The sequence below is a fragment of the Sorex araneus genome, chromosome X (genome assembly GCF_027595985.1).
Source record: "Sorex araneus isolate mSorAra2 chromosome X, mSorAra2.pri, whole genome shotgun sequence".
NCBI lineage: Eukaryota > Metazoa > Chordata > Mammalia > Eulipotyphla > Soricidae > Sorex > Sorex araneus.
Genome location: NC_073313.1, coordinates 359,262,996 through 359,275,493, shown reverse-complemented (window position 1 = coordinate 359,275,493; position 12,498 = coordinate 359,262,996). Strand labels below are relative to the sequence as shown.

General features: G+C 39.4%; 1 protein-coding gene across 11 annotated transcripts in view; it reads right to left on the bottom strand.

The window, feature by feature from the left end:
* NCOA1 (nuclear receptor coactivator 1) overlaps positions 1 to 12,498 on the bottom strand; it is a 216,641-nt gene that overhangs the window by 82,637 nt on the left and 121,506 nt on the right. For all 11 annotated transcript variants that reach the window (XM_055122558.1, XM_055122563.1, XM_055122564.1 and 8 more), the window contains exons 5-7: positions 10,827 to 10,932; positions 6,793 to 6,959; positions 1,740 to 1,837 (exon numbers count right to left, since the gene is read on the bottom strand). In XM_055122558.1, coding sequence (XP_054978533.1) covers positions 1,740 to 1,837; positions 6,793 to 6,959; positions 10,827 to 10,915 — 354 coding nt within the window. In that variant the 5' untranslated portion in view covers positions 10,916 to 10,932. The remainder of the gene's footprint in view (positions 1 to 1,739; positions 1,838 to 6,792; positions 6,960 to 10,826; positions 10,933 to 12,498) is intronic.

Genomic DNA, 12,498 nt, shown 5'->3' with positions numbered 1-12,498 from the left:
TGAAACAAGGAGAAACAGGTTGTTTCTAGGTTAGAAAAGCAAGAACTCAATAGAGAATGTTCTCTCATCTGCAGTGTTGGTAATAGGAATTGTGTCTATTAAAAAAAAAAAAGGAGATAAGGTAGTAAAAAAAACCTGTGTAAACAAGTTAGAAAATAAAGATACTTACACAATTTAAATTGTTAGGGTTACTTCTCCAAAAAGAAAAGGCCTTGAGGCAGGCCAAGGAAAGGAGACTATTTAATATACAAACACAAGTATAGCAACATAAACATATATGTATATAACATAGATGTATATGCTAAATGTCTATACTAAATATAATTAGCCTAAAGATTGAAGGCTATTCCCCACACACTGTGGGGAATAGCATGTAAGTGAACATATATGTGATTTTGAACATTCACATATGAGAACGTTAAAGGTGAAGAAACTGCATAGAAATGTAACATCTGAGTTGAGAACAGAACAAAGATTGCATAGGAAAAGCAGTGGTGAAAATTACACAGAATAATTCAAGTTTAAGAGGTCTGCATTCTATAATGCCCAAAAGCAGAGGGGGGGGAGGAGAGAGAGAGAGAGAGAGAGAGAGAGAGAGAGAGAGAGAGAGAGAGAGAGAGAGAGAGAGAGAAGAGAGAGAGAGCGGGAGGGAGGGAGAGGGAGAGAGAGAGAGAGAGAGCCTGCTGTCAACACACACTTCGAGTGGGGAGGCGGGGGAGGAAAACGGGGAAATATACACTGGTGAAAAGATGGGTGTTGTAGCATTGTATGACTGAAACCCAATCATGAACAACTTTGTAACTGTGTATCTCAGTGATTTAATAAAAAAAATTATAAATAAAAAAGAGGTCTGCACTCTAGGCCCATGAATGTGGCTCAGTAGCCATGTCTGCCTTGCACAGGTGAGGCCCTAGGTTTGATCCCTGGCACCATGAAATAGTTCTCTTACTGCGTTTACATAAACAATTAAAGTCACTGTCATCCCGTTGCTCATCCATTTGCTCAAGCAGGCAACAGTAACGTCTCTATTGTAAGACTTCTTGTTACTGTTTTTGGCATATGGAATACACCACGGGTAGCTTGCCAGGCTCTGACATGCAGGTGAGATACTCTCGGTAGTTTGGCGGGCTCTCTGAGAGGGGCAGAGGAATCGAGCCTGGGTCGGCCATGTGCAAGGCAAATGCCCTACCCACTGTGCTATCACTCCAGCCCAACAATTAAAGTACTTATTTCAATATAACTGGACCATACTTGACTCAAAAGTGGAATTCTACAGAGATATGACCGGTAAAGGCTTGCAAAAGAATTCCAGTGCTCGAAGTTCCCAATTAGACCTCACCACCACAGAAATAAATGGCAAAGATAGTATTGGCTCCAGATGTCCAATTATTTTGAAATGCCTTTATGGAAACTTCCCATGTTCATTATTCATGTTTAATTCTACAAAGGTCGAGTCCTCTAATAAAATAATTATTAGAAGTTCTTTAAAACTTTACTTTGTTTTTATAATTTATCTGTTTTGGGGAGGCTGGTGAATGGTAGTGTGGTGGAGATGCTGAGAACGGAGCCACGGGCCCTGCACATGCAACGCATGCATTCTGCCACTGAGCTACAGTCCTAGTCCCCTACTTTATAATTCATAGATTGGATATAAAACATACAACAAGTTGAAGGGAAAAAAAGAAATTTGCCAGAATAAACGTTCTGATCACACTTTCTTAGTTGATGAGAACAGCTACCTCCAAAAGAAGAGGCCCCAAGGATTCCTTTTCTATCACTCCTTGGCTACTTGAAGAGATGTCGGATTTCTGTACTTCATCGTCAGTTGTTGATTTCTCTGTGAAACAAAAAGGGTTTATTTACGTAAGGCTTATGAAGATGCAAATTCACCTAATTTCTGATTAAAAAATAATTTATCTAGGCACTTTATATTAAATCTTAATTATACTCATCTTGTGGAAGAGTAAACTGACGGTCACAAAAGTTAACTAATGTGCCCCACAATAAATAAATATTATGTAGCTGCAAAAGGATATGAATTCTGACCTACCAGGTCCAGTGTCCTAAGAAAACTAGAAACCAGTATAAACATGTAACTGTTTGGGGCCAGAGCAATAGTACAGCAGAGGGCTCTTGCCTTGCACACAGACAACTGGGTTCAATCTCAGGCACCCCAGACCACCACCCCCAGGACTGACACCCCCTCTCCACCCCGCCCCCAGTGCAGAGCCAGGAGGAACCCTGAGCACCACTGGGTGTGGCCAAAAAAGCAACAAACAGCAAAACAAAAAACCTTTTAAAAACTGTACAAAGTGTTGAAGAAATGGATATAATATAAGCATTTTTTTCTGATTTAATTCTTGATGAAGAGATAAGAAGCTATGGCCCTGCCTTCTGTGAACCTGCACAAACCTTTCACATGCATGTCATGATGATCCGATTGATGAAATTGTAGGTAGTAAATGATTTGGAATTCTTTTGTCAGAGATGCTGAAAAATCCATCCATCATCTTAAAGCATCAGCATACTTTCAACAAAAGTTTTCAGTCAAACTAGTCAGTTCCCCAAAAACCAAATATGGTAGTACTGAATAGAGATTCACTTTTCACTTTAAAATATGAAGTACTCCAGGGGTTGGAGAGATGGTTCAAAGGGCTGAGCAATGCTTTGCATGCAGGACTGGGGTTCATCCTCAACACCGCATGACATCCTGAGCACCACCAAGAAGCAAGCCCCCTGGCACCACTGGGTAGAACTCCACAATCATACACACAAACAAAAATTAACACAAGATATCCTAAATAATCCCCCTAAAAGCAAAAATGACATAGCATATATACACACGGAAAAAATCATTTCCCAGGGCTATTAATTGTATTTAGCCCTTTCCTTCAGTTTTTTTTTTTTCTTGTTTGCTTTTGGTCCATACCCAGCAGTGCTCAGGGGTCACTCCTGGTGGTGTCTGGATACCAATGAAGTACAGGGGTGTAGGATGACATTACTTTGTCCTCTCCCTCCTTGCCATGAGTAGCTTGTCCCGGTTTTTCCCGGAGTTTAGACTTACCCCAGTCTCACCCATCAAGGTGTTCCCGAATTTCTCCCATCCCTTTGTTTAGCTATAATCATTTCTCTATGCTCTCTTCCCCAAAACAGTTAACCCGAGGCTTTCCCTTAATCTGACTCTGCTAATTTGTAAGGTCAGACCTTCCTAGGACACTGAATATTATAACATTGCCTTTCTCCCCTCTTTATGCCTTTTGAATAATTTACTTTAAAGCAATGTCTTTTCAGGGGATTGAACTGGGGTCAACCGCATACAAGTGCCTTAAACCTTGTACTACCACTCTGATCCCTTAGTTCAAAATAAGATGTGCAGGGGGCTGGAGCAATAGCACAGAGGGTAGGGCGTTTGCCTTGCACGTGGTCGACCCGGGTTCGATTTCCAGCATCCCATATGGTCCCCTGAGCATCGCCAGGAGTAACTCCTGAGTGCAAAGCTAGGAGGTAACCCTGTGCATTGCCGGGTGTGACCCAAAAAGCAAAAAATAAAAATAAATAAAAATAAAATAAGATGTGCAAAGAGCAGAAATTCTGCTATCAATCCTATTCAGAAGTAACCAGTATTTTGAGTATGCAATTTTATTTTAGCAATACATTTGATTTTATAAGCAACACATTATTGTGTTTACAAAAATGTACAGACTTTCTCAGATTACTTTTTCCACCCAACTTATTCTGAGATTTAATGACATTAAATCACAGTTTTAGTTCATTCATTTGAATTGCTATACAGTATTACATCACAAGCAACCCACAGTTTCTAGTTCCTACTGAAAGACCTTTGACTACTACATAAAATGTGGCAATAAATTACTTCCAAATTCTTCTGTACACATGTGACAGTTTCTTTAGCACAAATAATCAAAGTAAAACTGCGGGATTATAGAATGTGTTTATTTTATATTTGTTTTTGTTTTGGGGCCACAACAAACAGTGCTGGGGGAGTGTCTTGCACACTCCACTATTTCTCTGGCCCCAGAATGTGTTCATTTTCAGTCAGAGTGATAGGACCGCAGGTAGGGCTTTTGCCTGAGGCCAACCCTTTTCAATCCCTGCGTTCCATATATCCCCTGAGCACCGCCAGGAGTAAGTCCTGGGTGCAGAGCCAGGAATAACTCCTGAGCATTGCTGGGTGTAGCCTAAAAACAAAACAAAACAAAACATGTTCTCATTCTCAAGATTACTAAGTATTAATAATATCTCTAAGGAGATCTCTAAAGATCTCTAAGGAGGCTGTACCATTAGTGACAATAAGGAGTTTAGTTTTTTCTGCATCCTTGCTGATGTGTAAGAGCATCACATTAATTTTTGCAAATCTAGGAAGTATAAAATGTTCTCTCATATAGTACTTACAATAATAAGGCTTTTATGATATAACCATATAACATTTAACATTTGTGCACTTAAAGCACACCATCCAGTGGCCCGTAGCATGCTCAGAGTTCTGCAACTCCTACATGTTTCGGGACATTTCAACACCTTACAAAACAAATTCCACGTGTACTAGCACTTTCTCAACAGTCCCAAGAGCTGAATCTCACTTTCTGTATGATTTGCCTGTTCTAAACACTTGACACAAATGGAACCATATAACTTGTGGGCCTTTGTGACTGGCTTCTTCGCTCAGAATAACATTTTCAAGGTTTATTCATGGTGAAGCATTTATAGCTACCTTATTTGACTATGGAATGTGCAGTTATGCATATCCATGTACAAATTTTTGTATGCAAAAGTTTTCCTGGGACTGGAGCGATAGAGTGAGTAGGGCTTTCGACTTACATATAGCCTACTTGGGTTCAATCCCTAGCACCACTCCACAGGGCTCAGGAGTGATTCAGGAGCATCAAATCAAGAATAAGCTCTGAGCACCACTGGTTGTGGCCCCAAAACAACCATCATTACCCCCCACCAAAAAAAAAAATGTTTCCCTTTTCCTTGGGCATATATTTGAGAGTAGAATTACTGGGTCATAGGCTTGCTTTGTGTTTATCTCTTGAGGAATTATAAATTGTTTTCCAAAGGGGCTGCACAAATTTACATGCTTCCAGCAATGTGCAAAGATTTCAATTTCTTTCATCTCACTAGCATTTGTTATTATCTTTTTAATTATAGTCATCCTGGGAGGGTATAATGAGTAAAGACAGTGATTTGATTTACATTTTTCTGATGGCTAATGATATTGAATATAGTTTTCCTTGTGCTTAAGGACCATTTATTTGTCTTCTTCAGAGAAATGTCTACTCAGGGCCTTTGCCTGTGTTTTAATTGAGTTATCTTTTTTATATGAGGGGGTTGGTTAGGGCCCCCCAAGCACTGTTCAGGGCGCTTAGGAGCTACTTCTAGTGATTCTTGGCCAACCATGATGTGGTTCAATGCACAGTCCTGACGATGTGGTGGTATTCGGGCCCTCGCCACCCTAGTCGGTCAGGATACCTGGAGTGCTGCCGGGAGTACCAATTTCTCACTTGATTCTGAAATGTACTTCTATTATTATTTTTTTGTATTTATAATATTAAGACAGCTTACATTGGTTTATTTTTGGTTTTTGGGTTACACCTGGTGGTGCTCAGGAGATACTCCCAGCTGTGATCAGGGGACCATGTGGTGCTGAAAACTGAACCTAAATCTCCTGTATGCAAAGAATGCAACCCTTCAAACAATCTCCCTGGCTCTAGAATTTTGATTTTTAAAACAAGTTCTTAAAAAAATAAACATAAAATACCAAATATTAAATATATATGTATGAAAAGCAAAACATCTGATATTATATGTAAAATCTACAGCAGGAGTAGCTGTGACATTTCTGTTTAAAAGGATGTGATCAAAGTGACATGTAATTTCTGTATCTTGTCCTTAAAAGAAAGAATCAGGCTTTCCAATTTTCTTATTTCTCTTTCTTTTAGCTAAGATATGGACAAGTACACTATGTTTGACCGCACAGATAACGACCATCCCCTAAGAATGGTACAACAAAGAAGGTGAAAGGAATCTAAATTTGACTGTCTTTGGGCCTCAATAATCTAGCCTAGCCATATGCTAACATAATTTGTATTTCTCACTAACATGCATTTTTGTCATAGTCTGTGTGTGTCCATATTAAACAATCTTTTGACATGCTATCAGACATGGTAAGAATTTAACCTCAACCTTCAATACACACATTTCTTTTCCTTCCATCTTTCCAGTACTATTATAATGTTTATATCAATCAATATTTACTATGTTAGTATGGCTACATAACTATAGTTCCCAAATTAGCCAAGGAATGTATGACTTAAATGCTGGACTATCTCTCTGGTTCAATTGCTTTCTCATGTATTTTGTGTTTTTGGTTTTTTCTGGGTAGTTTAGCTTATCCCTACATTCTTCTCCGGTGTGAATTTTTTTTCTTAATTCCCTCAGTTAATAGATTCATGTGTTCTATTCTTTTTCATGGAAATACTCCTTCCACAGTCTTTCGTCTACCTAGCTGAGTATATCCAGTGACTCCTGACTTAATCTTCTAGGACGCTGTGCCTCATAATGACCCAAGGCAAGCAGTTTCCAAGCTAACTTAATAAGTCACTTTGTTTTAACAAGAAGGCACTCAGAGTCATTCTCTAAAATGAATCTAAATCTTAAATTTCTCTAATAAGATAAAAAAAATTAAAGTAATTTTAATACTACTAAGATAAAATAACTTTGAAAAAAATCTTAGTAACAAAGCACACAAGATTTGAAAAAATTCCTTACCTTGTTCCATTCTCTTCATCAGCTGTATCTGATCGACTGTCTTCTTTAAAATCTTGCATTTGTCTGGTTTTACACTTAGGCTGTCAATGTCACTGATGTTGGCAGATAATAACTCAGCTAGCTCCTCTAAATATTTGTTTTCTTGCTCCCTGCGCCTCTTTTCAGTACTGTTACACAAAGAAAATCTAGTTAGTATAGAGTAGCAGATTTTGATATGCAAGAGATTTTAGATTTTACCTCAGAGAAACTAATACTAGACTTAATGAATGCAGGCTAAAGTAAAGTTCCCAAACTTTTTTTTTTTTTTTTTGACCTACCACCTCTCAGCCTTTCCAGAGAAAAAACAATCCCTTAGCACACTCCCTTCCAGACTTTCATTAAGCAAACAAAGTGCCCCCAACTGCATCCAAGTGCCCCCACATCCTTGCATCCCCCCACACATGGGAGGAGGTGGTAATGTCCATTTTTAAAAATGGTGGTATGATATATATGACTTGTCTACATTTATGTGGTTTACATCTCAACATAAGTTAACTGAATTTACTTGATGGGTCCTCAAAATCTGATTTGTTTTGTCTGAAACTTAGGTGCTTGTAACCGCTGTAGAAATAAAAAGTGGTCAAATGATAAGGATAGGGAAAGAGGTGATGGGAAGCCTTAAGAATTAATGGTGAGGTAGCTATAAAATGACTTATGAACAGGATTAGGGAAATCACCTCAAAATGAAGTCATTAAAAAAAAAAGGATATAAAATGAGAAAAAGGTATGGTCAGAGGTCAGATAAAGAAAAAAACTGATGGGCTGGGGGGGGGGAGGGTGAAGATCACCAAAAACATTTACCTTAATGGAAAAGGTTTTCTTTATTATTCTAGACTGTGAATGTGTCTCATTAACCCACTTTATTTTCATTCATACTGCGTGCATACTAATTAATGCCACTAGGAGTTAACGTCTCATGTATCCCTTTCCCCTTCAAGTTACCCCTTTTTTCAATAATGCTTCTATATTTATCACGTATCAAAAACGATGTACTGTGTCCTGGGGATCCATAGTGAATAAATTAGACCCAGTCCCCAATTAGTGGGAGAACAAAGGAGAGGAAACAGGTCATTACAATTCTACGTGACAAGATTATAATTCTAGAAAAGAGCACAGAGATGGCACCTAAACCTCATTGGATGTCTAAACCTATTCATAAGGAAGACTGGGTCCTGAGAAAAAGATTTCAAAGATATAAAGTGAGAGTGAAAACATCACTGTTAAAGAACCTTTAAAGAGTTCAATATGGTTGAGCTACAGATGATATACAAGGAATCAAAGGCAAAGACTGATGTCCAGGCCAGATCACAAGACTCACAAACACCACCATAAAGAACATGGCAGAGCACTTCAAAGTTCACGAATTCCCCTGCCATTGGCTAACTATGTAACCCTAACAAGTTATTTCACACAATTTAACTTTCTAAGTATTTATTTCCTTATCTGTAAAGTAGGAAGAGTGCCCTTAATTACCTCCTGGCATATACTACTCATTTTATCTATGTGTTACTTATTAGTATCCTGTTTGATTATTTATTTTCAGGGCAAGAATGAGCCCAGAAGAATTTATAAAAAAAGAATGAGGGACATGAGCAGATATGGAAGCTCCTGGAAACAGGACACACGGCTCTCGCTCTTCATTTACATCCTTACAACATTGTGCACATGGTGTTAGTTGAATTGAAGCATTTAATAAGCATGTGCTGAGGAGAATGGTACGACAGTATTAAACAAGCAGAAGGCACAGCTGCCCACCAGCTTAACACAGCATTTTCATCCTCATCCTCCAAGAAGAGTTAAGACGGTGAGAACAGAGGTGAGGTAGCAGGCGGGAAATATGAGATCACTCAATCCACCAAACAAGTACTGAGAAACTCCCCTGGGGTCTACTATGTGCTCTTTAGGATGAATGAGGTCACCATCTGTTTGGGGAGACAGCACATGTAACAACAAAACGAAGAAACATTGTAATAGAGTGCTCATGCAAAACCCAATCAGTTCAAAGCCACAGATTTTCAGTTTGTCCTATCAGAAATACTAATTAACGCTGTGTGCTTGAAACCCTATTACAAAAGGGTTTGTAAATAAATGACGCCTAACTTAAAATTTTTTTTTAAATACCACTTGATTAAAACTGAAGCCTGGACCTATAAATCTGGTGCTTTTAAATGTTTTTAAAACATACCTATACAGATCATTATTCTTTTTTCTTTTTTTTTTTTTTTTTTTGCTTTTTGGGTCACCCAGCGGTGCACAGGGATTACACCTGGCTCTGCACTCAGGAATCACTCCCGGTGGTGCTCAGGGGACCATATGGGATGCTGGGAATCGAACCCGGGTCGGCTGCGGCGAAGCAAACGCCCTACCCTCTGTGCTATCACTCCAGCCCCACAGACCATTATTCTCAAAGTACCTGAGAAAAAAAATTAAAGCTTGTTATATGATTATGTATACAAAAACCTAACAGAATGTACAGATAAGCCGTTAAAACAGGAAGCGCAAGGCAATGGATAAACTGAGTCAAAGATCAATACTCCTGTGGCCAGAGAGTTAATACAAGGGTTAAGGAGCTTGCCTTGAATGGAGTTGACTCCAGTTCAATCCCCTGTACTGCACAGAGCCAGAGGTAACTCCTGAGGACAGCTGGGTCTGGCACCAGAACCGAGGCACCCTCACACCAAAGATCACTGCTCTCAAATAGTTCTCCCATTTTATTATTCTATTATGTTTATTTGAAATCATCTTATCATCATCTTTATGTTATTATTTATTATATATTTATAATTTTATTATCAATTGGAAGTTATTACTTTCTAATAAATATCCATTAGAAAATGTAACAGATAAAATGGGATCATCCTTTAAAGCAATAAAAATCCTATGTTACTGGAATATAGATGTACTATATAACTAGAGATGGGCTAGATTTTCATGAGGGAGAGTGATAAACTACTATGGGAGAACAGTGAAGATGAAATGGAAAGTCATTGTTCTCAATAGAACACTTTAAAATTTAGAATCTAGATTTGAAAAATGTGAATTTTCCCCAGTCGACCCAGTAAAAAAATTTAACAAGCCCAAACTTAGATTTTTTCAGGGCAAAGTAAAAAAATGAGATTCTTAGATCTGTGTAGAACAGTAAAGGCCAAGAGCAGGGAAATAATAGATAATTTGAAAAATTACAAGAACAACTTCCTCCTAGTACCTCCAGGAATGACCCCTAAGTGCAGAGCAAGGAATAACCCCTGAGTACCACAATGACAAAGTTCTTCCCAAAAGATTAGGCCGTTGTATGGAAGCCAAGGATCCATGAAATAATCACAAAAACTAGCAAGAACCTGAAAATTATGGATTAGAACTGTAAAAGTACTTCATGGACAATTATATGAATGGGGGAGATTTGAGTGAAGAGTTACAGAAGGAAGAGAAGGCTCCCTTTAGTAAGGAGTGACTAGCTGGCATCTGGAAAATGCAATAGTGTCAACTACAGGAAATTTAGAGGGAACAAACAGCATGTGTAAGGGCCCTGGAGAGGAAAAGAACTTGGTGACCTGGAAGGATTCTGGGAGGGAGCTGAGAGACAGCTCAAAGGGCTTTGCAATCAGGAGGCCAAGAAGAGTCAAAGCACTCCATAATTTCCTTAGTTCCACTCAGCACAATCCCACAAGCAGTCAGGAGCAGTCCACGAGCACTGCTGGTACTCCCCCATCCTCCCTGACCCCCCCCAAAAAAAAAAGACCAGAAGGAGCTGGGGACATGGCTCAAAGAGCGCTGGAGTACATGTTTTGCATGTGGGAGTCCTGGGTTTGAGTCCCGGGATGATATGGTCCCTGAACACTGCTAGGAGTGGATCCTGAGCACCACTGGGTGTGCGTGTCTCGAAAACCACTCCCTAACACCCCCCCCCAAGAAGGCAGTTAATACATCTGAAGTACAAGCACAAAAGCCCCAAAGGGCAGTGAAAATGACATCAGATTAAGAAAAGAGTACCCCACCTTGATGCCAGTGTGTCACAGGGTGAGCCTTTCCTCTTGTGAGAGTCTGGGTTAGCAGGGTCCGATGAACTGTCCCCGAGGCCACTCATGGTGAAAAACTTCACACCTAAAGAGGACAGACAAGAAGAAATCAAGCCTCATGATCTTTCCAACTATAAGGAATAAAGCAGTTCCTTGCACGAGAAGCTATCTAAATATTATTGCCCTGTCTCAGAGAATAGATAAGTACAATGGTCAGAGACACATCCACATGGCTACAAAAGTATAGGAGTTCTTCACTATTTATCAGTCAGACTTTTCTGTGTCTATAAGATAAAATCATTTTTATAAACAAATACAACATACAAAACACAAAATAATAAAGAAATTAGAGAAATATGAAAATGCTGTTAGATTAAGTAGATATTGAACTTTTAAAAAATCACTTTTCGGGGCTGGAGCGATAGCACAGTGGGTAAGGCATTTGCCTTGCACGAGGCCGACCCTGGTTCGATTCCCAGCATCCCATATGGTCCCCTGAGCACCACCGGGGTTAATTCCTGACTGCAGAGCCAGGAGTAACCCCTGTGCATCACTGGGTGTGATGCAAAAAGCAAAAGAAAAAAAAATCACTTTTCTATATAAACATGAAAACTGAATACATAACCAGTGGAGAGAAATTTTTTATACTTCTGTGTTTCAGGTTTGTCTCTGCATAGGGTGTTAGGCAGCTTTTACTCATAAAGTTTGGGGTTTTATATTGATAGAAAAATAAATAAATAATGATTAAAGTGATGAACTATGGGGATGGAGCATTAGTATAGCGGGTAAGGCATCTGCCTTACCCTCAGCTCACCAGGTTTGATCCCTGGCCTGTCACATGTCCCCCAGAGATCACTAGGAGTGATCTCTGAGAGCAGAGCCAGAAGGAAGCTCTGAGCATTGCCTGGTGGGGTCCCAAAATAAATAAAGTGATGCGTTAATTTTAGACTTTGTGTTGCACTTAATAGCTCTGAATTCTATACTTTTAGTGAGTGCTGACTGCAGTCAGACAATAAAGACCAAATGTTTAGTGAGGATCTTGGTGTAGATGCCAAAGAACACAGTCATTGCCCTGGGTTCGCAGCCAGCGCTCCTCTCACAGGCCGTGCCAGTTAGCGACAGACTCCAAGGCTCTTCTGCGCTGTCCCCATCAACACCGCTCTGTCAAATTCCCACTGCTCCCCGGAAACTAACTCTGGCTCCAGTCACCACTACCTTTTGGATTTTATTGTTCCCAAGAAATACATAACTCCACTCTCTTTCACTGCATCTACAATTGCAAATAGGAATTTCTTGTAAAATGGGGAAACTCTTCTCAAATTCTAAAATTAAAAACCAATTACAGTATCAAATGTTGACAACCACATGTAAGATTTATTAGAGAATTTTGAGGAGCTGAGTGATAGTACAGCCTTGCATGTGGATTACCTGAGTTTGACCCCCAGAACCCCAGACCGCCCTCTGAGCCCACCAGGAGTAATTCTTGAGTGCAAAGCCAGGAGTAAGCCCTGAGCATAGCTGGGTGTGGCACAAATCCTTCTCCCAAAAGATAATCTTGAGATCCATTAAATCTAAATGGCTTTAATATGTCGAGTAAATAAATCCTTTTCTTTGAAACTTATTCTTGTCTCTAGTTCTTTCTCAACACCAA